Below are 27,669 nucleotides of genomic sequence, written 5' to 3' on the forward strand. Positions count from 1 at the left end.
TTTTTTCTAGCTATTGCTGCACCATAACAATGAATTTATGCAAAGAAACTTGTGATTCGATATATTGTGACAGCCCACGATATTATTGAGAGACATTTGACGATACAATATCATGATATTTTTGTTTCTGTTACACCCTTAGTAACTAGGATTCTTTTCAGCAATGTTCTAAAGTTATTCCTGACTTAACATTTTTTAACTTCCCCCCCGAGGATACTACACACACTTAACTTATTTGCAATTCTCAAATTAACGAGTAATAATACAGGTCAGCAGTAAATCACCCGAATAGCCTGTCTGTCCCCCCCGTGCACAGACACACACGCACGCACGCACACGCATGCACACACGTACGCATATGCATACACACGCACATACACACGCACATACACACGCACATACACACGCACACACACACGCACATACACGCACACAGTGTTGCACATACACACGCACACACACACGCACATACGCATGCCGAGTGTTGGAAAGGTTACTTTTAAAATTTATTCCCCTATAGATTACAAAATGTAGTTTGTAACATAATCCATTAATTTACTTAAAGTGAGTAATGTAATCTGAATACTTTGGATTATTTGGTTTGCTGTAGAGAAGCAAAGACGGGGAAATCTTCACATAAAATGTTTTGCCGGCTAAAAGAAAATAAAAAACCCAGACTTTACTTAACCAAATTAAAAATAGTGTTGATAGAAGAGGAGGAGACATGGTCCAGACAGCATGGTTTAGTCCTGGTTTAGATCTAGTTTAGTCACTGTTTAGTCCTAGTTTGGACCTGGGTTTAGTCCTGGTTTAGACCTGGTTTAGTCCTGGTTTAGACCTGGTTTTAGACCTGGTTTAGTCCTGGTTTAGACCTGGTTTAGTCCTGGTTTAGACCTGGTTTAGACCTGGTTTAGACCTGGTTTAGTCCTGGTTTAGACCTGGTTTTAGTCCTGGTTTAGACCTGGTTTTAGACCTGGTTTAGACCTGGTTTAGTCCTGGTTTAGTCCTGGTTTAGGTTTAGACCTGGTTTTAGACCTGGTTTAGTGTCCAGCAATGAGTGGAATTACCAAAAACAAAAATAATAATAAAGTAATCCAATTACCACTAACTGAATCAGTAACTGTAACCGAATACAGTTAATCATAATTTGTACTCTGATTATGTAACTCTGGTACATGTAATCTGTTACTCCCCAACACTGCACACGCCGCATATGCACGCACACGCACATACACACATAATGTCCACACTGTCACCAGCCGTCACCTTTGTCCCTATTTGTATGTAATCTTCATAATCATAATCATAATCATAATCTTAATGTCTTGTACCTTGTATGTTGTTTAAACTTTGTAATTATTCATCACAAAGAGTTTATAAGCACTTTTCACAACTCTTAGAAACCAGAACGGCTAAGTCTTACAAAACAAACTATTAAGCGCTTTGAGGATTTAAACGTTTTAAAATGTTTAGGTTGTGAATATAGAAAAGAATCCCTACAAAATCCAACCTTTGTGAAAGTTGTGGATGCCCTGTCAGCCGAACACGCACAGTTTGAACTCTCAAAATGCATTGCACTCTATGGGAGAATTCTTTCTGGGCCTAAGCTGCAGTACCTGGAGCGGCCACTAGCAGGTTTCGAGCAGAGTGAGAATGCCTTATCCAGTTTTTATTAAAGATCCATGAGTAATCCTAACAAGAACTAGCATGCTAACCCACACTTCCTGATGATTGCGCAATAACATTCTTCGTGACTAGGTGCAGATTTCTTTTGACCTCAAGAGCTGCTTATACAACATCTGCACTGGGGCAATGGGTACATGGGAAAAAACCTTGGAAACATGATATAACACTTGATACATGAGTTACATTTTTATATGAGTTTGTTGTACTTTGGAATGCACAAGAATGTTTCCCAATTTTAATGAGTTACAACCACTGACATTTTTTTTAGATGGCTTGAATTTTCTACCCAGAGATATCACAAATTTGACTGTTGTGGTTTCCGAGTTTGAATGTAATTTCGACGTAATTAAAGGTACCCAGCCCGGCGACAAGTCTGTTCTGCTGCTTCCTTTCCTATAACACTGTACCATTATAGTTTTTACGACTTCGTGTTAATGATGCCTTCGCTGGCGTGTATTATTATGATATTTTTATTGGCAAACACAATCTGTTTTTCACTTATGCAAGCTTAAAGGTCTGGAATGTTTCACAGTATGGTAGTAATCCTTCCTATTGTTACGGAAACCAGAGTGGGATCTGGCGAGATATCAACATTTTAGGCATGTCAGATTTTGGCCCCAAACTGCCTTCAAATTACAAACAATGCTCTAATACTGGGGTCTCCAACCTGTTGCTCGGGAGCTACTGGGAGATCTCCGCCCCCTTCCAAAGAAGAAGCTCGCCAAGGGATTTCTGAATTACACATATTGTGCTGAATAAGTCAAACTTGATTAATAAAATGCCTGTTTCCATTATGCATGTGTCATTTTGATGCCTAACTTTGTGCCTTACTATGGATAATGGTTTATGTTTTATAGCCATCTAACCGTACCCTATCTGCTGTATTTTCTGGATTATAGGGCGCACTCTTAAACCTCCAGCCCCATCAAAAAACGACTGCGCGCCCCACAATCCAGAGCGCCCTATATAGGAATCTACCAGCACGACTTCAGTAAACTACAAAGCTGCAGCACCCGCAGCGCACGCAAACACACACGGAGCAGACAGCGAGCGCACAGCCAAAAACACCCACAGACACACTCATCACTCCACGCCGACGGGGAACGGAACAGATGAACGAATAGAAAAAGCGAGTGCAATGTGCCACTTCTAGACAAAACTGAACAACTGAGTCACTGCGAACACGCCGACAATCCAGCGGTCCCAGACAGCACCCTCCCTACACGCCACAACTGAACAAAGCCCAGAGTCACCGTGAACGCACCAAACAAAGTCCCACTGACCCATCCAACTGTTGTGTTTAATTTAAAGTCCGGTGCGGTTTATTTGTGAAAAAAGTTTGAAAATAGACCATTTAATGACAGTGAGCCTTATAATCCAGAGCGCCTAATAGCCCGGAAAATACAGTAATTCTTACCCTGGCTCGTATATTTACTCAGTTTCTCATGACTGCTAAAACTTGCAGCTTTCTGGCATTTTCGTTTTGTAAAAGTTCCTCACTGGAGTAAAAAGGTTGGAGACTCCTGCTCTAATATTTACATCTGGGGTGGTCTGAGGTTGTTTGGAGACGTTTCCAGTAAGTTTTGAGCAATTTCAAAATTTGGTCAAAATTGAACCAAAACGGCAGGGCTGGACCTGACGAAAAATCTAATTTTTTTTGCCCATGTCAGGTTTTGGCCCCAAACTGTCTTCAAGTGACAAAAAAATGTGTAATATTTACATCTGGGGTGGTCTGAATTTGTTTGGAGACGTTTCCAGCAAGTTTTGAGCAATTTCAAAATGTGGTCAAATTTGAGTCCGAACGATAGGGCCGGACCTGAAGAAAAATCCTTTTTTTTTTTTTTTTTCTGTCCATGTCAGGTTTTGGCCTCAAACTGTCTTCAAGTGACAAAAAATTGTGCAATATTTACATCTGGGGTGGTCTGAGGTTGTTTGGAGGCATTTCCAGCAAGTTTTGATCAATTTCAAAATTTGGTCAAATTTGATCCAAAACGAAATGGTCAAACCTGGCAAACTAGACCAAGTTACAGGTTAGATCTGTGGAGAGGGGACAACGCTCACAGTCAGAATGTCTGAGCTGTAAAACTAACTATAATTGAATAAATGTAAGGTTGAGCTGTTTAATGTCACACTGTTAAACATTCCAAGCAAAGCAATGACATATCCATAGAAACAAGCAGCCCTCTACCAAAAAGTTAGACAGTGCCACTTTCAGTTTTCGGTTTCAGTTTGTTTGAAAATGTCAGAAGTTTTATAAAAAGACGCAAGACAACTGCAGATTTATGTTTTGAAAAACAGCTAAAAATACATCTCCAGATCTGTTTTTAGCTCAGAGGTGTGTCAAAAACAAAAGAAGACAAGTTTACAGTGGTGCAGACAAAGATATGAGGGAGGAAACAAGATCTATAATAGAGAGCTAATTGTTCCAAGGGTGTCACCCATTTTGTACACGTGCAGTTCTTATGTTGGCTTATGATTTGTTGGAATGCATTTGGTATGTGACCTTTATAATCGTGGTTTATTTTCTCTTCCAGGTATGGCAAAATCGTGTCAACCAAGGCCATCTTAGATAAAACGACCAATAAGTGTAAAGGTGAGTGTTGGTGTTTTGAATAGTGGTCTTTTTTATTTTATTTTTTTTATTTTTAGATTTAAAGCAGGCATGTCCAAACTATGGGGGCCAAATGCGGCCCTCAGACAAATTTTTCTTGGCCCTCAGACTTCCAGGTGAATTGGCCCAAATTACCTTGCATCAATTAAAAAATATTTTTTTACTGCAAGTTTTTTTTTGAAAATCTACTTTAATAAAGCTAAATATTAAATATTAGTGTGTGTTTTAAGGATCTTAGCATGAATAAAGACTGATGGCTCATTCTAACAAGTTAAACATGCACATATTTCAATTATTCACTGTACTGAGCACCAGTCTATGGCCCTCGATCGGCCTCTGCTCTGTCTGTGTTTAGAGATGTGGACACCCCTGATTTAAAGCTTTATAACATTGTTCCCTCATCAGAAACATGCCTGAAGAGGTTTTAGATGTCATCCATGCATGCTTGGGTAATCTAGCGATCGCTCTCAGACACTATTTAAACACTTTTTATGATTCTGTCCAAGGCTCCACCTACAAGTCGACGTCACCCGCGCTCCCATTTGACAATTCTACAGAAATATGCAAAAACATAATACAAAACACAAAATACACTATAACTTCACAAACCTGATGCAATGTGCAGTGTTCAGGGTTCCCATGGTCATGAAAATACTGGAAATGTCATGAAAATTTAAAATGTCATATTCCAGGCCTGGAAATGTCATGGAATTTTAGTATCTCATTTACTCAACTACAGTGTTCTGTTAAGTTCTCATTATTAGACTATTATGATTCTTTCTGAACGTTTGCACCTTTTGTTTAAAAGAGGCGACACTAAATGCACTGACAGGATTTTGAATGTTCAAAAACTGTAATCCCAAACCATAAGGTGAATGGAAAGGGTTAACATTTCAGTTTTACACATGTAGGTGTCGTAAGTCATGGAAAATTCACTTTAGGTCATGAAAAAGTCATGGAAAAAATGTTGTCAGTGAAAAAGAGTGAGAACACTGATAGTTTGATGCAGTCGCCGATTGGAATGCGATAGCGCAATGAAAGGGGAGTGATTTAGTGCGAAGAGCAAAGAGAGAAAGGGACTCAGAGCATCAAAAATGAAACTGAAACTTATTAAAGATCCTGTATTACACAACTTGTGAGCTTTAAGCCATGTTATACTGTTGTTACCTCCTCAAAAACATACCTGGAGTCATCTTCAAAACTCAAAATGCTCAATTCCAAGTTGTGATGTCATGTAGTGGTAACCTTCACATTAACAGCTTTATTTTAGGCCCCATCCATACTAGTAGGTATTCGAGTTGTTTTCATTGTTGATGCAGCGTTCGTTCACACTAATCTGATTGAAAACGGCTTCAGAGACAGAACGATCTGGTGCCACCAGCTCCCACGAATTCATCTGAGTACAGATCTGATCTGGTACTGTGTGGACGCCTGAAAACACAGATACTCTGATGTAGGTCTATGCGCCGCAAAGTAATTCACCGCCAAAACACCAAGAGGCTAGAATATCTGTCCATTCCTATACACGGTCTGCGTGTACGGCCTGCAGACAAATAATCTCTGAAAAGTTTAACATGAACCATCTCCAACACGACAGAAACACAGAACAGACTCACCATCAGCAGAACATCCCTCTGTCACAGAAAGAACACTCATATTCCACTGAGTCATGTCCTTTATCCTGACAAAAGCTGAACCACATCAGTGCACAATGTTTTTTGAGAGAGATTTGTTTCAGTGTAAACGTAGTCTTAGTTTTTCAAAGATTGGCAATTTCAGATCTGAAATTATTCAAATGATTTAAGTAAAGGTGTATGGAGTTTAAAATCACAGTGTAGCCCATCTTGTATTACCACATGACATCACAATGTGGAACAGAGTGTTTTCTGTTTGAGAGAAGAACTCAGCCTAAATATGCAGAGTTTGTGTGTTATATTTTGATGAGGAAATAACATAGATCAGAAAACAGCGTAATATATAGACACTTAAACATGTTAATACATTGATTTCGATCAAGATAGCATTTTCAAAACAACAAAAGGTAACATGGTGATCTAAATATGTTTTGTGTTAGCAGTTAAAACCCCACAAAAGTGTAATGTGTCCTTTTTAATGTGAGTTCTGTTGTATTTTTCGTAGGTTATGGCTTTGTGGATTTCGACAGTCCGGCGGCGGCGCAGAAAGCCGTCACAGCGCTCAAGTCCAGCGGGGTCCAAGCTCAGATGGCCAAAGTACGTTACCCGCACACAAACAGCTGCTATGCTCAAATACACAGACTCCTTTATTTAATATTTCATAATCGAACAAATGACCAGCATCGTTATTCATTCAAAACAGCGCTCGTCCAAAAACTTGAAGGTCGGCTGTTCAAAACCCTGCATGCTTCTGTAGTGTCCTTGGGCGAGACGCTTCCATCGCTTTGGCCTGTGTGTTTGTGGTGTGTGGTTGGTTGTGGTTGGAGGGGCTGATGACGCAGATTGGCAGCCTTTAATTCATCAGGGCAGCTATGACTCCTTAAACTGTGCAAGCTGCAAATAAAAGCCTTCAGTGGATGTGGGATGTTTATTGCTGCGGGGAAAATGTTCAAAATGGCAGAAAATGAATCGATGTCTATGAAAAACGGTTTGAGCTTTCAGTTTCCTCTTCTGCAGTTTGGTCGTACTATACAGATCATGTACCAGCACCTGAAAGTTGCACAGTTATGGACGACACTAGGTCAGTTGGTCGAGCATTTGTCCGCTGATCAGAAGGTCTGCGGTTTGAATCCCACTTCAAATCCTGCATAAATATCATTGGTTGAGCGGGCAGATCTACTAACCCACAGTCTGTGATTCTAACTCCCAGATATGAATGCTGTCATTGTGTCCTTGGGCAAGACACTTAACCCGCCTCGCCCCCAGTGTCTGTGTGAGTGTGTGTGTGAATGGGTGGGTGGTTCTTTGTTGTAAACCGCTTTGATCCTTGAAGCTGGAAAAGTGCTGTATAAAAATGTGACCATTTACTAGAGATGTAACGATCTTCAAATATCTCAGTACGATATTATCACGATATTTATTGTGATATTTTGGAGAGGCTGATATAATTGTAGATAGGAGACTTTTTTGCTTTTAAAATGCATTGACAAGATTTTGGTGTGAATTACTTCCGTGATAATCTCAAGAATTCAAGTAAAAACGTATCTCTTCATCTTGTCTGCATTGAAATGAATCATGGGAAATGTAGTTTCTGATGTTTATTAGCTATTGCTACTGTAAAACCATGCGATTAAGCAAAGAAACTCGCGATTCGATATATTCTGACAGCCCACGATATTATTGTGAGACTTTTTTTACGATATGATATCACAATATTTTGGTTATTGTTACATCTCTATCATTTACCAGTGTTGCTTTAAAAAGCTCAGTGTAGAGTGAATGAATTATGACTAGAGAGCAAATGTAATACTTTATTTATTTAGTTACTGGTACTTATTTTTTCAAAATGTGTTTATTCAACTCATACAGAAATTGTACAAAATTTACTTTACATCTCAAAAAAATAAAACTAATTATAAAGCCATATGCACACACAAAAAGAAACAAAACAAAAACAAAACACAGAAACACTCTCAAACTTAAAACTTGGTGTTGTCACAAAATATTTCAAACTCAATGCTGATACTAAAGAAGAGACTTTATACACATTTTGATACTTCAATTATATAATTTTTTTAGACAACAGAACGCACATTTCAACTCAAAATAATACTTTTTTTGTCCCATCTGTGTGATTCTTTTTCAGTATCAGTATTTCTTTGTTTCAATACTAGTACTTCAGTATTGATTAGTATCTGAGTATCGATACTTTAGACTAGGCCTGCACAATACTATATATACCACAAAAGTATCAATACTGCAGTTTTGGCTGGCGCAATAATCAGTATCGGAACAAAGTAAACTCTGACAGAAATGGTTGTTTTTTTGTTTTTTTTTTAATGAAAATGTGTATTTTTAAAAGATAAAGGTCGAGGTTATTTATATTACTTACTATGCCTACATCTATGTCTATGCCGAAGTTTTTACTTTTGACAATCTGACTAAAATACTGTAAATAATGTCGATATCACTGCATTTAACAGCCTCACCGTGTACTTCACTCTACACTCTACACTAGTTGCTCACCAAGGGAATTCTCAGTTATATTAATGAATGATGATGATGCCTTGTCTTTGTACACTAATAAATGAATAATTGTTTAGAGTTTAGAGTTTATAGACTTCTAAATGTACCCATCTATGGCTTGCCGTGGCTCTTATATGTAGAACATTTCTAAAACGAGTAGCTCTCTGGTATTTTTGTTTGGTAAAAGTAGCTCACCAAAGGAAAAATGTTGGAGACCCCCTGGTGTAGCTCTTTTGGTTTGGGTGTGATGGAGGGAGGGGTTAGAGGAGGGAGGGGCTAGCGGTGGTGCAGACAGACGACATTTGGATGGAGTAGATGAGATAGTTCAGTGTGAGCCCCCAGCCTGCTCCCACACCACGGAGCCCCCAGCCTGACGCCCACACCTTAACGCCCTCTCTCTCTCCTCTCTCTCTCTCTCTCACGCCTCTCTTCTCTCTCTCTCTCTCTCTCTCTCTCTCTCTCTCTCTCTCTCTCTCTCTCTCTCTCTCTCTCTCTCTCTCTCTCTCTCTCTCTCTCTCTCTCTCTCTCTCTCTCTCTCTCTCTCTCTCTCTCCTCCTCTCTCTCTCTCTCTCTCTCTCTCTCTCTCTCTCTCTCTCTCCTCTCTCTCTCTCTCTCTCTCTCTCTCTCTCTCTCTCTCTCTCTCTCTCTCTCTCTCTCTCTCTCTCTCTCTCTCTCTCTCTCTCTCTCTCCTCTCTCTCTCTCTCTCTCTCTCTCTCTCTCTCTCTCTCTCTCTCTCTCTCTCTCTCTCTCTCTCTCTCTCTCTCTCTCTCTCTCTCTCTCTCTCTCTCTCTCTCTCTCTCTCTCTCTCTCTCTCTCTCTCTCTCTCTCTCTCTCTCTCTCTCTCTCTCTCTCTCTCTCTCTCTCTCTCTCTCTCTCTCTCTCTCTCTCTCTCTCTCTCTCCTCTCTCTCTCTCTCTCTCTCTCTCTCTCTCTCTCTCTCTCTCTCTCTCTCTCTCTCTCTCTCTCTCTCTCTCTCTCTCTCTCTCTCTAGTCTCTCTCTCTCTCTCTCTCTCTGAACTGTATTAAAGGGCCCATATGACACTGTTTCCTGATCTATGTTCTAATGTTGTTTCCTCATCACAAACAGACCTGGAGTTGTCTTTTGTTTCATTCACACATGTCTGAGAAGTGTCAATTCCAAGACTGAAGTTATTCAAATGAGGGATGTAACAATACATAAAAATCATGGTTTGGCGCATACCTCAGTTTTGAGGTCACGATTCAATTCATTTTCAGTTCAGTTTGGGAACAAAGTACAAACCATTTGCTTGTTGTTTATTTGTGTTTTTATTAAACCAGCCATGTCCAAACTACGGCCCGTGGGCCAAATGCGGCCCTTGGACAAATTTTTCTTGGCCCTCAGGCTGCCAGATAACTTGGTCCAAATTACTTTACATCAATTAAAAATTAACATTTTAAGCAAGTTTTTTTGAAAACCTACCTTGATAAAGCCAATATTTAATATTTGTTGTGTGGTTTTAAGGATCTTAGCATGAATAAAGACTGATAGCTCATTCTAACGTGTTAAACGTGCACATATTTCAATTATTCACTGTATTGAGCACCAGTCTACGGCCCTCGATCACCCCTCTACTTCATCTGTGTTTAGATATGTGGCCCTTGATGAAAAAAGTTTGGACACCTATTTAATAATTAAACCAACAATTTGTTTTAACATTATACAAACTGGAAAATAAAATAAATGCAAAGTGCTGCTTGGTAATTCTTATAAGTTAAATAAAAATATTCCCAAATAAACAACAAATACATAAAATATTATAAAAAATGAATTCCTTGTAAACAGTAAACAAAAGTTTTTAAAAAGTAAAGTGCAGCATGAACAGTTCCAGCATGAACTTTTATTCAATTATCATACCTTTGGCCAGAAAAAACAACTTGTCCACAGTGTCTGCAGTAAGAGCACATCTGCTGCAGTTACAACGTCCCCAGTGGTTGAAAATACACTTTCTATAGGGACAGAGGTCGTCGGTATTGGGAGGAGATTCTGTGCTGGCAAGAGGTGAAACTGAACACCGCGGCGTGATGACTGTAGTTTTGTGAGGATTCACGTGGGTTGGAGGGATGTAGTCAAGGCGGCCGCTCTATAAAACTACATTAGCCTTCCATGTAGCTGCACATGTAGTGGTTGAATGTAAACACACACAAATTGCGGGAATTCACTCGGGCACAGCCCTGCACTGAACCGAATGTCCCGTACTGAAACGGTTCAGCACAAATACATGTACCATTACACCCCAAATTGCTATATTACTACATGACATCACAACGTGGAACTGAGTGTTTTCTAAATATAGAGTTTGTGTGTTAAACATGTGTGAATGAAACAAAACCCAACTCCAGCTGTTTGTGATGAGGAAACATTAGAACATAGATCAGAAAATAACATAATATGGGCCCTATAACACACAGAAAACACTCTGTTCCACCTTGTGATGTCATGTGGTAATACAGGAAGCGCTCCACTGTGTTTTTAAACACCATACTCCCTGATATTGCTGCGCTCTACTAAACAAATAAACAAAAAGTAAAATGTAGCTGTTAATTTGAAAACTCCCGCTTCATGACATCACAACTCCAAGTATGTTTTAGATGAGGGAACATTCTAACATGGATTAAAGAAGAGTCCATTTTGTGTTATATTAGGGGTGTCAAATTATCGTGTTAATTGCGATTAATTAATTACAGTCACATTTAGCTCTTTATGTTTTTTAATCGCGTTAATCTTATTTTAAATCTCTAACTTTACTGTTTCTGTATGCGAGTTGCCTTATTATAAAATCTATTTTTATGTGTTGTTAGGACACAGTCTCGCACTGTGCAGTCCTGCTCCGCTCGCTCCCGCAAAGAATTGTAGCCTAATTTTCATTCCTGTTCTTGCCGCATCTGCGATAAACCTGCACACGTCTGATCTGAAAACATCACAACACAGACACAGAACAGACTCACCTTCAGCATCAACATCCCTCTGTCACAGAGAGAACAACTATATTCCACTGAGTCATGTCCTTTAGTAGAAGCTGAACCACATCAGGACACAAGAGCTTTTTTTTTTTTTTTTTCCTCCCCTTAGTTTATGCAAATGAGCCATGTGATTTTAAGTTTTGTTTCTGTGAGACTTGCACAAAGATGCATTAAACACATTCTAATGTCAAACTGGGCTGATGTGACTCTAGGAGTGGTTATGGTTTATATGTTGTAAAGTTGAGTTTATTTTATGCAGATTAATAATAACAGTAATAATGAATGAATAATTAATAATAAAAATACAAGTTGAAGCTTTTCTCAGCAATTTTTAGGTGAGATTAAAAAAGAGATTAATTAGATTAATTAATTACAGATCATAATGAATTAATCTCTCCATTTTTTAAATTGCTTGACAGCACTATGTTATACAGGACCTTTAAAGGTGCATTGTGTAACTTTTCTTGTAGAGGGTCTGTCATGTCCTTTTTTTCTGAAGATTTTAATGCTTTGTTTGAAATGTTCCACAGTAGCATTAAACTTGTACACTGGGCATTTATTCTGTCACATGTGTTTTTATTGCTTCATGGAGGTAACAGACCCTCCACCAGAAAAGTTACACGTTGCAGCTTTAAACTACTTCAGTACCACTGCATAAGAAATCAAAACCACAATGAGGAAAAAAGTCAAATTGAATTGTCAGTGATCCGTGTGAGGGTGTCTGATCAGAACGAGGCTGCTATATTTGACTGTGGGAATGACTGCAGTGAAATATAAAAAACTTCTGTGAATTGCAGTACTGTAGTATTTGAAATTCTCTACTTGTAAACTTTAAATCTGATCTGTACTTCCACTGCCCTCATGCCCCGGGCTCCGTGCCCCTCTGAGGTGTTGATGGCTTCATAAAGATAAATATACCCCCGAGCTGGAGCGGTGGAGCCTCCATTAGGGGCGGGCCGTATGCCAAAAAGAATGATATCGACATTTAGTTTGAGCCAGATCACGATTACGATTTTATCACGATTAAAGGGGCCATATGACCTAATTTTCTGATCTATGTTATAATGTTGTTTCCTCATCGCAAACAGACCTGGAGTTGTGTTTTTTTTGTTTCATTCACACATGTTACACCCAACACTGTAACGTAACTACTCTACAAAGTAACTTGACTATCGTATTTTTCAGACTATAAATTGCTCCAGAGTATAATTTGCACCAGCCAAAAAATGCATAATGAAGAAGAAATAAACATATATAAGTTGCACTTTTTGGGGGAAATTTATTTTATAAAATCAGAGACCAGGAACCGACATTTCATCTTGAAGTTCTAGTAATAACAATAGAAGAGAGAACAACAGACTGTTAACGTCCCATATGAACAGTTCTTCAGATAAACTATAACATAAACAACAGAACAGAACAAGTTTACCAAACTCTCCATCTCACTCCAGATCACTAAATCCATTCAATTCTTCATCCTCGGTGTCACTTCTGAGAAACTCCTCGACCTCCGGAGGTAAACAGAGCGCCGCTTCCTCTTCTGTGTAGCTGTCGTCAGACTCAGCATCAGTTCCAGTTAGAATTATTCAGGCCTTTATGAATCCCAACAGGATGGTTTCAGTGTCACTGAAGTCCAGGCTTTGTCCATCCATCCAGTGACTTCAGGAAAGCTGCATGGTGCATCGTCTCGGTTACTGTGAAGCTGTGTTCTCCATCCCCGTCTTTATCCAGTCCCTCACAAGTTTCTCGCTCGCTCCAAACTTTCTTTCTGCTGCTTGATTACTGTTTTCAGCTGCGGATTTCACTACTTGCAGCAGGACAGAGGCTTTTTCTTCAGGAGACATGCGCAGAAAACTGACACACAAGCCTAGAGTGCCCTCTTGTGGCTGTCTGTCTGAACATTTTAATATATATAAGTCGCACCGGAGTATAAGTCACAGGAAACACCCAAATCATGGAATAACTGCGACTTTGTCCAAAAAATACAGTATTTTTTTTCGGGTAAAAATTATGTAATGCACTACTACTGAAAATTTGGTAACGAAATGAAGTTCCTTTTTCAATTTGGCGCAACGTAAAATTTCTGTGTATGCAGGCCTGTCCCCGTGTGCCAGCTCCAACTTGAGCCTTTCCTGGCCGACCTAGAGCTGATCACGGTACACCACTTTGGAGGTGCAAGACCCTCCTGAATTGAGCGGTCGTCCCTCACCCTCGGGTAGACTGTGTGGACCCCACCTGTTTACAGTTTCACATCCTCTTGAACTCTCTCTTCAAAGTTCTTTTCAACTTTCCCTTTCGGTACTTGTAGAGTATCAGTCTCGTACCGGTATTTAGCCTTAGATGGAGTTTACCATCAAAAAGTAACCCAAGTAACGAGTAAAGTAAAAAATAACTTTCCATAGAGGGTAACTAAGTAAAATCAGGGATTACTTTTTAAAGATTAACGAGTAACAAGCAAACACTACTTTTTTAAACTAACTTTCTGAACAGTGTGTTTAACACACAAAGCCTGCATATTTAGGTTCTAGGCTGAGTTCTTCTCTCAAATTGAAAACCCTCTGTTCCACCTTATGATGTCATGTGGTAATACAGGAAGTACTTCACTGTGTTTTTAAACTCCATACACCTTCACTGGAATAACTTATTAACTTAACTAGTAATTTCAGCGCTGGAATTGCTGATCTGTGCTTAACAAAAGGTAAAAGGAGCTGCTCACTTCATGTCATGTGAACTGTCATGAAGCAGTAGATGCACTATGTAAATGTTCGGGTGGAGGTCTTTCATCTGCTTGTTTTTATGGATATGTCTGAATACTTCTCTGCCTGGAATGTTCCACAGTGTGACATTAAACAGCTCTACTTCACATTTATTCAATTACAGGTGGATTTATAGCACAGATATAGCTAGAAATACAGGCTTTCTCACTGCAAGTGGGGTCGCCTCTCCACAGATCTGGCCTGTAACTGGTCTGGTTTAGTCTCCATGAAGATAGAAAGGTTTAATGCCATACTGTGAAATATTCCAGACAAAGCTATAACATCTCCATGGAGAAAAACATTTGACAGACCTTGCACAAGAAAAGTTACACAATGCATCTTTAAAGCTCGCAAGAGTCAATTTTGCGAAATATAGAAGCTTTATTATCAGTATTGGCAAATGTCAGTCAAGTTATCAGCCCCAGTAGCAAAACAAATATTGGATATTGGCATTGATAAAAATAAGTAAATAAATAAAACAAAATCCATACGGGCCGGTCCCTGAGTATACGTCCTGTGCTGTGTTGAGTACAGAGATAAACTTCCCCCGTGTGGCTGGTGAGTGCAGTGGGGTCAGCTCAGGTCAGGCCTGTGCAGCTCAGGTTCACCATGGAGAGAGACACGCCTCTGCTTCCACACCCACAGGGCCGTGTGCACGCGCTCGCCTGCTGCAAAACAATACAGTGATATAAATAGCCCCGAGTCTTACTCTGTTACTCTGCTGCGCTCAGAAGTCAGCGCATGTGCGAGGAAACAAGCCGGAAAATCCAGCACAAAAACACATGGTCACACCTCAGATCAGAGCGTGACCTTTAGGACAAGAGACAAGAATGCACTCAACTCATCACACACATATTTTATAGTCCATTCATGACCACACTCTGATGTCATCACAGTTTCACATGGACGACTTGTTTAATGCCACGTTTAGATGGAAGCTTTTATTCTGAATAAAAAAAACATTATTCTGAATAAAAATGTATTCTGTTTTATAAAGACCATGCAAATACTTAATTCCTAATGAAAATGATAATTCAGAATTACTGTATTTTTTGGACTATACGGCGCACTTAAAATTATTTAATTTTCTCAAAATCAAAAATGTATTAATTCTGGTTGTGTTTACTGACCTCGAACTGATTTTATGTGGTACACGGTGCTCAAAAAATTTGTCAGAATGTTTTAGTACGACTTAAGTAACTATGAAGCTGCACGGCTTGATGGATTGTCAGAGCATTATGGCGACTGTAGTCAGGAGCCTCACAGAGTAAATGAGTTGTGTTTTTTAGTCCGACAGAAGCTGAATCACATCAGCGCACAAGGAGCGAGCTGCTGTTTTTCAGCGCTTATAGTTTATGCAAATGAGCCATGTGGTTTTAAGTTTAGTTTCTGTAAAATGTAAACAAATGTGCACAAAACTGGATTAAACACATTATTACTCAATGTAAATTTGAGTCATCAGAAATAAGTCAGTCAAAAAAAATAAAAAAAATAAAACTTAAATGATCCACCCACATTCACATTCATAACCCACATTCACCAAAACAGGAAGGTAACACCGGGCAAGTTCCACCATGATCTGCCGATGGATCATGGACGCCTGGGCTAAAGATCATTCTCAAGTGTTGTCCGTTTGTTTCGTTATATAATGATTATATTCCTTATAATCTGTGCAAATTATGTATGGAAAATAGACGAGAGAATTCAACATTATTGATATTGTGTCGAAAAATATGGTAAACTTAATTCTGAAGTAAGTGGGTGGTTTATTCCAATTTTAAAGCTGAATTAATTTATTCCTCAATCATGTAAACGTGTGCAAACGTTTGCGGTTGTTCAGTGCATGCTTGTTGTGTCGTCCTTCTGACGTGATCCGGACGTTCCAAACCAGTCCTGGCTTTGGACTTTCCTCCACGTCTCTTTGGATTTGTGAGTAGGATGTGGAAGTGGGCTGAGGTAGAGCAGCTGTTGACTTAGTCTTCTTCCTCCCTTCTCCCACACTCTTCCCTTCTCCTCCTCAGCTGACAGACGTAAAGTGTGATGAGAGAATTCTCCAGCTGCTGTGCAATTATCATCAGAACCACTGTGGAAAAAGTTTGGATCATGTTTATGTCCGTGGCGTAACGATAAACCGAGATGACAGAAAAGCCGGTAGCAGCTGAAGTGTGTGTTTTCTTCTGGTCGATGTAAATACATTTGTGTCTCTGTCCAATCAGAACCCTTCCCCACCCCCAGACATTGAGCAGAATTAAATAAAGGCAATTTAACCTGTTTTGTAAACCTCAATTAAGAATTATTATTTTCATGTAAACTCAAAGGAGAATATTTTAATTCCAAACTGTTTCATTCAGAACAATTAATTCAGAATTAAAAACAACATGTAAACGTGGCCTATATAAGGTTACTGGAGATTCAAACTGAAAATATACCTGGGATTGAAGACACAAATTTGCTTTATTGCTCTCATGACTGTTGTGTTAGAATGGTGCCACTGAATTGTAAAGATGCACCGTGTTTGCAACAATCTGGAAAATTCACCAGAAAAAACACTGACGCACCTTAGATCAGAGCGTGACCTTTAGGACAAGAGACAAGAATGCACTGAAGTCATCGCACGCATATTTTAGTCCATTCATGACCACACTCTGATGTCATCACAATTTCACATGGAACCACTTGTCTGTGTAACTCTACAAACTATTCAAACTCAAAATCTACCTGGGATTGGAGACACACATTTGCCGTATCAGTCTTATGTCTTATGATTTAAAGTTCTTTCAGCTGAAACATCCATGTCAGTATAACAGAATAATACCACTAAAGATGCACTGTGTAACTTTTCTAGTGGACACATCCCACGCATATTTTACAGTCCATTCATGACGAGAATTTGATCCTAATTTCAGATGGAGGAGTTATTTCTATCATTCTGTAACTTGAGATTTGCATTTTTTGAACTAAAGAGCCAAACACTAACCAATATACCACAGACTGGAGACACAAAGTTACATGAGAATAATGCCATCACATTTTAAAGACACTGTGTAACTTTTCTAGCTCAAAAACACACGGTCACACCTCAGATCAGAGCGTGACCTTTAGGACAAGAGACAAGAATGCACTCAACTCATGACACACATGTTTTACACTTCATTCATGACCACACTCTGATGTCATCACAGTTTCACATGGACGACTTGTCTATGTGGCAGATGATGATGATGATGATGATGATATGTACAGACAGTGTAGGATACTCTGTGCTCAGGCAAATCCTCTTATGCATCAGTTTGGTTTTTGTACAAATGATGTAAAGTTGTTCTTGTTTAAATCATGTTCACAGCTCACCTCTGGATTCATTATAAAAAAGCCAGTTTGCAAAGGCCTACAATGGCACTTTACGGTGCTTTTGAGGAGGCCACGATGGACGAGCGTGACTGAGATCTTTGTTACTGCACGAGTGAACACTTTGCAAACTGCACTAAGAACTTTAACGAACAGTTTTATTTGCAGATTGAACAAATCAGACAATGAAATAATAATGTCACTCACAAATATGAGATTCAGTGCAATAAGCTCAGTCTAATATGTGGAGACGCTGGTCCGGCTGTCTTTTAAAAACATACATGTTTGTTGTTTTTGTAATGTCACTCTATTTTAAAAATGAACCATGAGTCCAGAATAAAGATGAACTGAAGTGAACTATGTAAAAGGTGCACTATATAGCTTTTTGGTTGGTTCGTCACCTGTTTGTTTTTATGGATATGTCGTTGCTCTGCCTAGAATGTTCCAGAGATGTTGCACATTAAAATCTCTACTTGACATTTATTCAATTACAGGTGGTTTTATAACTCAAAAATATCCAGAAAAACAGACATTCTGACTGTGAGCAGGGTCGCCTCTCTACAGATCTGACCTGTAACTTGCTCTGGTTTGGTCTCCATGGAGATAGAAAGGTTTAATGCCATACTGTGAAACATTCCAGAAACAACAAAAACGTTTCCATAGAGAAAAGTATTTGATGCACCTTTTAACTTAGACTTAGACAAACCTTTTTTGATCCACAAGTGAAATGATTTGGACACAGTAGCTCACACATCACAATATATTATAATAGGGTCCGGTCAAGTGGTAACGGAGGGAAACAGGGGCAGATTTTTTACATTCAAATAGCTCTTATTCAGAAACTAGAGGGACTATTGAAATAAGTAAAGTATCAGAATGTAGGAAAGAGTTAACACTCCAACAGGGTAAAGTTAAACCTGCGATATTCTTTCAAGTTGTTGACAAAAAATTTAAAAACTCATGTTGGTAACGGAGGGAATGAAATATGCAGCACTTTTTGGGCAATAAATACAAACAGTGATAACTAGTGGTTCTCACTTACATATCCTTAACAAACTGGTTTGAATATTTGCTTCATATAGTTTTCTACCATATGGTACAAGATTAGGTTGAAAAACCTCTTACTTTTTGAGTAATGAGATTTTTTATTAAGAAAGGTCATGGTAACGGAGGGAAAAGTAACGGAGGGAAAATTGTGCAAACAAGTAGAAGGTGCATGATTTTACATAATTTGTCAACTTTTTTTTCCCGAATACTTTAATATTACTTCAAAATGAAAGGAAACTATTTCTATAAAATATGTCAGTCCTTCCAAGCAAATTTTTATCATTTTAAATACATTTTTTTTTTGAAAAATCATGTACCTTCATCAACAGTTCAAAGATCAAATAACACAAGATATGATGAAATACATCCATTTATTTACTTGATTTGCAGGTCTTTGAAATTTGGGAAATATTTTTTGTTCCATGTTTCATACATGGTCTGTTTAAAACGTATAGTAACTTTAGAACCAAAAATGGTACAGAAAAAAGGTAAACAGTTTCATAAACTAGAGTACATATTCTATCTGTTGAATATATTTTTATATCAAATGCATTAACTTGAATTTTTGGCCTTGCTGTTTACTTCTGCTTGACCGGGCCCAATAACAAAGAGAAATGGCAATCATAAAGTCATAATAAGTAGCAGAAATAGCAACAGGCTGGTGTTAAATAAGGCATAATTATATAAATGTATAAGTACAAGTAAAAATAACATATCAAAATACAATAATAACAATGTAATTGGAAGGTCAAACTGAAGCTCTATGGGATTAAGGACACATATTTGCCATACTGATCTTATGACTGTTACGCTAGAATAATGACACCACATTTTAAAGATGCACTGTGTAACTTTTTTCTCGTGGAACGTTTGCAACAAGCCGGAAAATCCACCAGATAAAACACGGACACACCTCAGATCAGAGCGTGACGTTTTAGACAAGACACAAGAATGCACTGAGCTCATCCCAGACATGTTTAACACTCCAGTCATGACGAGAAACTGATGTCAACATCGTTTCACATCGGGGAAAGTTCGTGTGTCAGTTTATCGGAGATTCAAAATGAAAATCGAACAGGAATTGAAGATGCAAATTCGCTATATCGATCTTATGACTTAATGTTGTTTAAGTCGTCTCCCTCTCCGTCCTAACGCTCATTTCATTGCAGTTTTTGAAATAAGTAGCTGAAACAAATTACCACAGATTCAAGTCACACATTTGCACACATATCGATCTTATGACTGTTGCCTTAGAATGATGCCAGCACTTTTTAAAGATGCACTGTGTAACTTTTCTCGTGGACAGGTTGCAGCAAACAGGAAAAACCACAAGGAAAAAAACAGTTGACACACCTCAGATCAGAGTGTGACCTTTTGGACAAGACACAAGAATGCACTGAGCACATCTCTTACAGACTACCGTCCATTCACAAATACACATACACTCAGATCTGTTTCCTGTCTGCTCCAGTCTCCACAAAAGACCCGCATTTAGATTGGACTGATCATCTGATTAAACTGCAAACAAAGCTTTCTTCAAACTCTCTTGTCCAAAAACTGCAAATTAGCAGTATTAAAGTATGTAACTGTGTCTGTCAAGTATGTCCATCACCTGCTTGTTTCTATGGATTTACCTGGAATGTTCCACAGTGTGACATTAAACTACCTTTTTCTACTTTACATTTATTCAATTACAGACAGATAAATGTCCTCATATGTGGCTTCACATCAGTATTTATCTGCGAACCACATCACTCACATGTGTTTGTTTACACCTGTGCAGCCGTGGATCCATGAGCACATCGTGTGAGCAGTGAGTGTTGCAAATGTGTCGGTTCTGAAGCTACTTTTCATTCTTTCTCATCGATTAGCTCTTTTCTGCTATAAGCTCCCATATATAAACAGCCTGTTTTCTCTGACATTGTGTGACTGTAAAGTGACTGTAGTGGCTGTACTCATGATCTGCACTGATATGTAAATGTGCTGTGAATAGACATGTGAATATACGCATATTATTAATTACTGCAGTGCATATGCATTTACCATTAAAGACTGATAGTGGTGACTTACTTTCTTTGTTGGTTAGAAAGTCATACAAAAATGCCATTAGGCCGAACTTTAAATATGACGTAAAGAGGCAGAGTAAAAATAAATATTGCCTAAACAAATCATATTTAAAATCCAGTAGAGCCAGACCTAAGTTTTATAATCAACTGAAGATTTACAGTGAATTTACATCACAAAATATATCGACTTTTATATCACCTCCAACTCCTATTTTATCTGTATCATATCGGCCGCAAAAAAAAAAAAAAATCCATATCGGTTGGGCCCTAATTTGGACCAATCAGAGCGAGAGAGCGGGGCGAGGTTAAGTCTTACAAAGATCACTTTTAGGCGCTTTGAGGTTTAAACATTTTATAGAAAAGAATTCTACAAAATCCGACCTTTGTGAAAGTGGTCGATGCTCTATCAGCTGAACACGGGCAGTTTGAAATTCCAAAAATGCAATACCTGGAGCGGCCACTAGTCTGTCTCGTGTGGTACAGAGTGTGAACGCTTTATTCAGTTTTGATTATAGATCCATGATTTAAATGCACAGAAATGCAGTGTAGACAAGAATTTGTTACATCGGAAATCATCCAAATATCTGCAGAGCTCATCAGCTGCTCCTGATTTACTGATTTATTTTTAGAAACTTATCAGCCATGAAAAAAATAAGTCGTATCAGCTGATCTCTATTTGTGATTAAAATACAACGTCATGATTAAAGATTTACTACAGGAGTCTCCAGGTGAGTCAGTGCCTTTGAAAAATGAAATAAATTAACAATATTAAGTACAAAATCTACAAATGTTTAACACAAATATTTGTTGTAAAGGGTTGGTGACACAGATCTGCAGTATTAAAGTAGGTCACTATGTCCGTCAAGTATGTTCATCATCTCTTGTTTCTATGGATTTACCTGGAATGTTCCACAGTGTGGCATTAAACAGCTGTACTTTACGTTTCTCCAATTACAGGTGGTATTCTGACTGTGAGCAGGGTCGACCCTCCACAGATCTGACCTGTAACTTGGTCTGGTTCGGTCTCCATGAAGATAGAAAGGTTTAATGTCAATCATACTGTGAAACATTCCGGGCAAAGCAATAACATCTCCATGGAAAGCAATCTGTGTGTCATTTGTTCATTTGTTTTTCAAAATAAAACCAAAACCAAACCAAAAAAACAACAATTTTCTTCATTATTTATCACCAAAACTAAAATGAAAGAACAAATAACAGACGTTTCCCGTTTCTGTGATTTAAACTGCGATGACGGACTTTTGTGCCGCATACGGACTAAACCAGGACTGAACCAGGTCTAAACCAGGTCTAAACCAGAACTGAACCAGGTCTAAACCAGAACTGAACCAGGACTAAACCAGAACTGAACTCGGACTAAACCAGAACTGAACCAGGATTAAACCAGGTCTAAACCAGGACTAAACCAGAACTGAAACCAGGTCTAAACCAGAACTGAAACCAGGTCTAAACCAGAACTGAACCAGACTAAACCAGAACTGAACCAGGACTAAACCAGAACTGAACCAGGACTAAACCAGAACTGAACCAGGTCTAAACCAGAACTGAACCAGGTCTAAACCAGAAACTGAACCAGGACTAAACCAGAACTGAACCAGGTAAACCAGGTCCAGGTAAACCAGAACTGAACCAGGACTAAACCAGGAAACCAGGTGAACCAGGTCTAAACCACCAGAACTGAACCAGACTAAACCAGGTCTAAAAAAAACCAGAACCAGGACTAAACCAGGAATCTAAACCAGAACTGAACCAGGTCTAAACCAGAACTGAACCCGGACTAAACCAGAACTGAACCAGGACTAAACCAGGTCTAAACCAGGAAACTGAACCAGGTCTAAACCAGAACTGAACCAGGACTGAAACCAGAACTGAACCAGGAACCAGGACTAAACCAGAACTGAACCAGGAACTAAACCAGGTAAACCAGGTCTAAACCAGAACTGAACCAGGACTAAACCAGAACTGAACCAGAGACTAAACCAGGAACCAACCAGAAACTGAAAACCAGGACTAAACTAAACTGAACCAGGACTAAACCAGGTCTAAACCAGGAACCAGAACCAGAACTGAACCAGGACTAAACCAGAACTGAACCAGGACTAAACCAGGTCTAAACCAGAACTGAACCCGGACTAAACCAGAACTGAACCAGGACTAAACCAGGTCTAAACCAGGACTAAACCAGAACTAAACCAGAACTGAACCAGGTTTAAACCAGAACTGAACCAGGACTAAACCAGGTCTAAACCAGAACTGAACCAGGACTAAACCAGGTCTAAACCAGAACTGAACCAGGTTTAAACCAGAACTGAACCAGAACTAAACCAGGTCTAAACCAGAACTGAACCAGGACTAAACCAGGTCTAGACCAGAACTGAACCAGGTCTAAACCAGGACTAAACCAAGTCTAAACCAGGACTAAACCAAGTCTAAACTAGGACTAAACCAGGTTTAAACCAGAACTGAACCAGGACTAAACCAGAACTGAACCGGGACTAAACCAGGTCTAAACCAGAACTGAACCAGGACTAAACCAGGTCTAAACCAGGACTAAACTAGGTCTAAACTGGTCTCAGTTTTGATCTCAGTCCTGGTCTGGTCTGGTCTCAGTCCTAGTCTCAGTCCTCTAGTCCTGGTCTCAGTCCTAGTCCTGGTCTGGTTCCGGTCTCAGTCCTGATCACTCAACAGTCTACACGGGCGCACCTCTGGGCCCATCTCGACACTCAGTCCTGGTTCAGTCCTGGTTTAGTTCTGGTTCAGTTTTCATTTTTTTTTTTCATTAGAGTTTTGGAGACAAATAATGAAGAAAATTGTCATTTTTTTTTTTATTTTGAAAAACGAATAAATGTATTATACAAAGATTGAAAGCACCTTTAATCTTGTATGGTCTTTCCAACTCGCTACCGCTCAAACTGTACTCCACTTTCTCGTGAATTGTCCCTGTAGTTATAAAGATAGTCTTCACCGTAAAGCAGCCAGGCAAATTCTCCCACACGGTGTATCGCCGCCCTGTCCTTCACCTGCACGTTAAACCGCAGCCTCTGGAGAATGCTGCGCTGTCACGTTAGCTTTTCTTACTCACGCTCTAAAGTTCATTGAGGCGGGGCCAAAAGGTCCGGTCACACTTGTGTCACAGAGATAAACAAAAGAGACAAAGCCCAGGATTAACTGCGGGCGTTTGAGAGGCACGAGTTTATGCCACTGTAAAAATGAGTCATCTGTGAGGAGACAACATTTAATGATGATTAACCGGACGATTATAAAGCCATTTCAGAGATAAGAACGTTGCCTGTTTAAAGAGACAATATGACGCTGTTTTCTGATTTATGTTATAATGTTTCCTCATCACAAACAGACCTGGAGTTGTGTTTATTTAAGCTGAGTTCTTCTCTCACAAGGAAAACACTCTGTTCCACCTTGTGATGTCATGTGGGAAGACAAGAAGTGCTCCACTGTGTTTTTAAACTACATACATCTTCACTAGAATCATTTGGACAATTTCAGCCCTATAACCAAAAGTAAAAGGAGCTGTTCACTTGAAAATTACCTCTTCATGACATCACAAGGTGCACAAAGCATTCTGAGCATTGGAGATGTGGACAGACTAATCCAGGGGTGTCCAAACTTTTTTCATCAAGGGGCACATATCTAAAGACAGACAAAGCAGAGGGCCGATCGAGGGCCGTAGACTGATGCTCAATACAGTGAATAAATGAAATATGTGCATGTTTAACTTGTTAGAATGAGCCGTCAGACTTTATTCATGCTAAGATCCTCAAAACCACACACTAAATATTCAATATTGGCTTTATCAAGGTAGATTTTCCAAAAACTTGTAATAAAAAGTAAATTTTTCATTGATGCAAGGTGATTTGGGCCAATTCTCCTGGAAGCCTGAGGGCCAAGAAAAATTAGTCCGAGGGCCGCATTTGGCCCACGGGTCATAGTTTGGACATGCCTGGACTAATCACTAGGGGTGTGCAAAAATATTGAAATATTGATATATCGTGTCGTTTAATGTGATGATACTGTATCGATATTGTGGGCTACTGTACAGTATTTTTTGGTAAATTTTACTCAATTATTTTGTTACACTTTGTTTGTTACAGCGTTAGTTTTTTGATTGTTTAGCGGAAATAAACTCGTTTATGCGACATATTTGACATTTTCACTGTTTTGATGATTAAAATGTTTGTGTTTCATATGAACTTTGCACAAGAAATGATTTAACAAAGACTTTTAGTATCACAGCCATCGATTTGAAATATATTGTATCGAACCAAAAGTGCACTGTATCGGCAACTTCTTAATGATACCCAGCTCTCCTTGTGATGTCATATGGTAATACAGGAAGTGCTCCACTGTGTTTTTAAACTACATACATCTTCACTAGAATCATTTGGACAATTTCAGCCATAAAACTAAAAGTGAAAGGAGTTGTTCACTTGAAAACTACCTCTTCATGACATCACAAGGTGCACAGAGCATTCTGAGCTTTGGAGATGTGGACAGACTAATCACTAGGAGTGTGCAAAAATATTGAAATATCGACCTATCGTATCGTTTAATGTGATGATACAGTATCGATATTGTGGGCTGCTGTGGAGTATTTTTGGTCAACTTTACTCAATTATTTTGTTGCAGCTACAGTTTTGTTTTTGTTCAGAGGAAGGAAACTTGTTTATGCAACACATGTGACATTTTTACTTTTTGTTATTTGTGTCCAAACCCAAAATGAAAAAACAGATAACAATTTGTTTTTTCAGTTTTCAATTATGTGTTTAAATGATTAATGGAAAAAACAGATAACAGTTGTTTTCCTTTTCCCTGACTTAAACTGTGATGCCAGAACCAAGACTAAAGCAGGACTAAACCGGGACTAAACCGGAACTCAACCGGGACTAAACAAGGACTAAACCAGGACTAAACCAGAAATGAACTAGGACTAAACCAGGACTAAACCAGGACCGAACCGGGACTAAACTAGAAATGAACCAGGACTAAACCTGAACTAAAACAGGACTGAACCAGGACCAAACCAAGACTAAACCAGGATTGAACCAGGACTGAACCAGGACTAAACCAAGACTAAACCAGGACTAAACCAGGACTGAACCAGGACTAAACAAGAACTAAACCAGGACTGAACCGGGACTAAACCAGGACTGAACCAGGACTAAACCGAGACTAAACCAGGACTAAACCAGGACTGAACCAGGACTAAACCTGGACTAAACCAAGACTAAACCAGGACTAAACCAGGTCTAATCTTGGACTAATCTTGGATTTGAAAGAGATAGACGGAACCCCCAGCCTGTTGAGCAGGGTGTCCGCAAAGTGGTTCTGGTTCAATCCTGGTTCAGTTTTGGTTTAGTCCTGGTTCAGTCCTGGTTCAGTCCGTATGCGGTGCAAAAGTCCGGCATCGCAGTTTAAGTCGGAATTTTTTATTTTTTTCCATTATTCATTTAAACGCAAAATCGAAAACTGAAAAAACTAATCGTTACCTGTTTTTTCCTTTTAGTTTTCGAGACAAATAATAAAGAAAATAGGTGTTTGTTGGTTTTCTTATTTTAATTTTATTTTGAAAAACGACTGAACGAATGACACACGGATTATTGAAAATCACACGCAGCACCTTCAAATAACGAAACACTCTAAAGCTTTTAAAGCAAACGGCGCATTCTTTTTTTTCTTTTTCTTCAAGACAGTAAAAATCCGATTCGGCACCTTTAAGCTAAGTGACTTTTTTAAATTGCGTTGAACATTGTGTGACCAGTAAAACCTTTTATCTCTGTCACTTTGCGTGTCCACTTTTACGAGCCGAGATATCACAGTCCGATAACATTATAATGCGAGTCACCCTTTAAACCTTTTATTATTTCTACACAATGACATAATAATAATAATAATAATAACGCCGGAGAGTGAGAAGTACGTATATTTATTCCTTTTATTTTCTCAATGATGGATTTTAAAAGTTTGGAAACTAATCCTAAGAAACCCATTCATCCACTGACCGACCCTCCCAGTATTTCCTCTGCCCTCTTCCTCTGAATATTTTGGTCCATTCTTCACTTCCTTCCTGTTCTCGTCAGCCCCGCCCCTTTTTTCTAATCGCCCCGCCCCTTCTCCATAGCAACCCCGTAACTCTGCATTCCACTTGGGTTGGCTCGCTTCCTAGATTTCTCAGCCATAAATACCATCCACAGACAGAAATGACCATAGGCTGCGTGAAAAAACATACTTAGCTGCTCATAGTTACAAAGCTGCACTGCGAAGCTTTTCACATTGGCGTTCTGTTACCATGAAATGTTCCACAGTATGGTATTAACTTTATAGAGGTTAATTTCTTTTTTTCTCTCTCTCTCTTTCTCATTCTACGCTTTCTCTCTCATTCTTTTAGTTTTCTTTATCCACTCCCTCTTTCTCTCATCCTCCACTCTCTCTTTCTCTCTCTCTCTTTCTCTCTCATGCTCCACCACTCTCTCTTTCTCCACTATCTCTCTCTCTCTTTCTTTCTCTCTCATTCTCCACTATCTGTTTCTCTCTTTCTCCACTTCTCCACTCTCTCTCTCTCACCCTCTGTCTTTCTCTCTCTCTCTTTCTCCGCCATCTCTTTCTTTCTCTCATTCTCCACCACTCTCAATCTCTCCATTATCTCTTTCTCTCTCTCTCTCTCTCTCTCTCTCTCTCTCTCTCTCTCACCCTCTGTCTTTCTCTCTCTCTCTTTCTCCACCATCTCTCTCTTTCTCTCTCTTTCTCTCATTCTCCACCACTCTCAATCTCTCCACTATCTCTTTCTCTCTCTCTCTCACACTCTCTGTCTTTCTCTCTCTCTCATTCTCCATCACTCTCTCTCTCTCTCTCTCTCTCTCTCTCTGTCTTTCTCTCTTTCTCCACTATCTCTCTCTCTTTCTTTTTTTCTCTCTCATTCTCCACCACTCTCTCTTTCTCCACTATCTCTCTCTCTCATTCTCCACTTCTCCACTCTCTCTCTCA

At 39.1% G+C, this 27,669-nt stretch overlaps 1 protein-coding gene across 4 annotated transcripts in view; it reads left to right on the top strand.

The window, feature by feature from the left end:
• LOC110171295 (RNA-binding motif, single-stranded-interacting protein 2-like) overlaps positions 1-27,669 on the top strand; it is a 121,782-nt gene that overhangs the window by 60,956 nt on the left and 33,157 nt on the right. For all 4 annotated transcript variants that reach the window (XM_055160193.1, XM_055160196.1, XM_055160194.1 and 1 more), the window contains exons 3-4: positions 4,221-4,279; positions 6,437-6,528. In XM_055160193.1, the coding sequence (XP_055016168.1) occupies positions 4,221-4,279; positions 6,437-6,528 (151 nt within the window). The remainder of the gene's footprint in view (positions 1-4,220; positions 4,280-6,436; positions 6,529-27,669) is intronic.

The sequence above is a fragment of the Boleophthalmus pectinirostris genome, unplaced genomic scaffold (assembly GCF_026225935.1).
Source record: "Boleophthalmus pectinirostris isolate CB_2022bp ecotype Guang Dong unplaced genomic scaffold, ASM2622593v1 HiC_scaffold_3, whole genome shotgun sequence".
Taxonomy (NCBI): domain Eukaryota; kingdom Metazoa; phylum Chordata; class Actinopteri; order Gobiiformes; family Gobiidae; genus Boleophthalmus; species Boleophthalmus pectinirostris.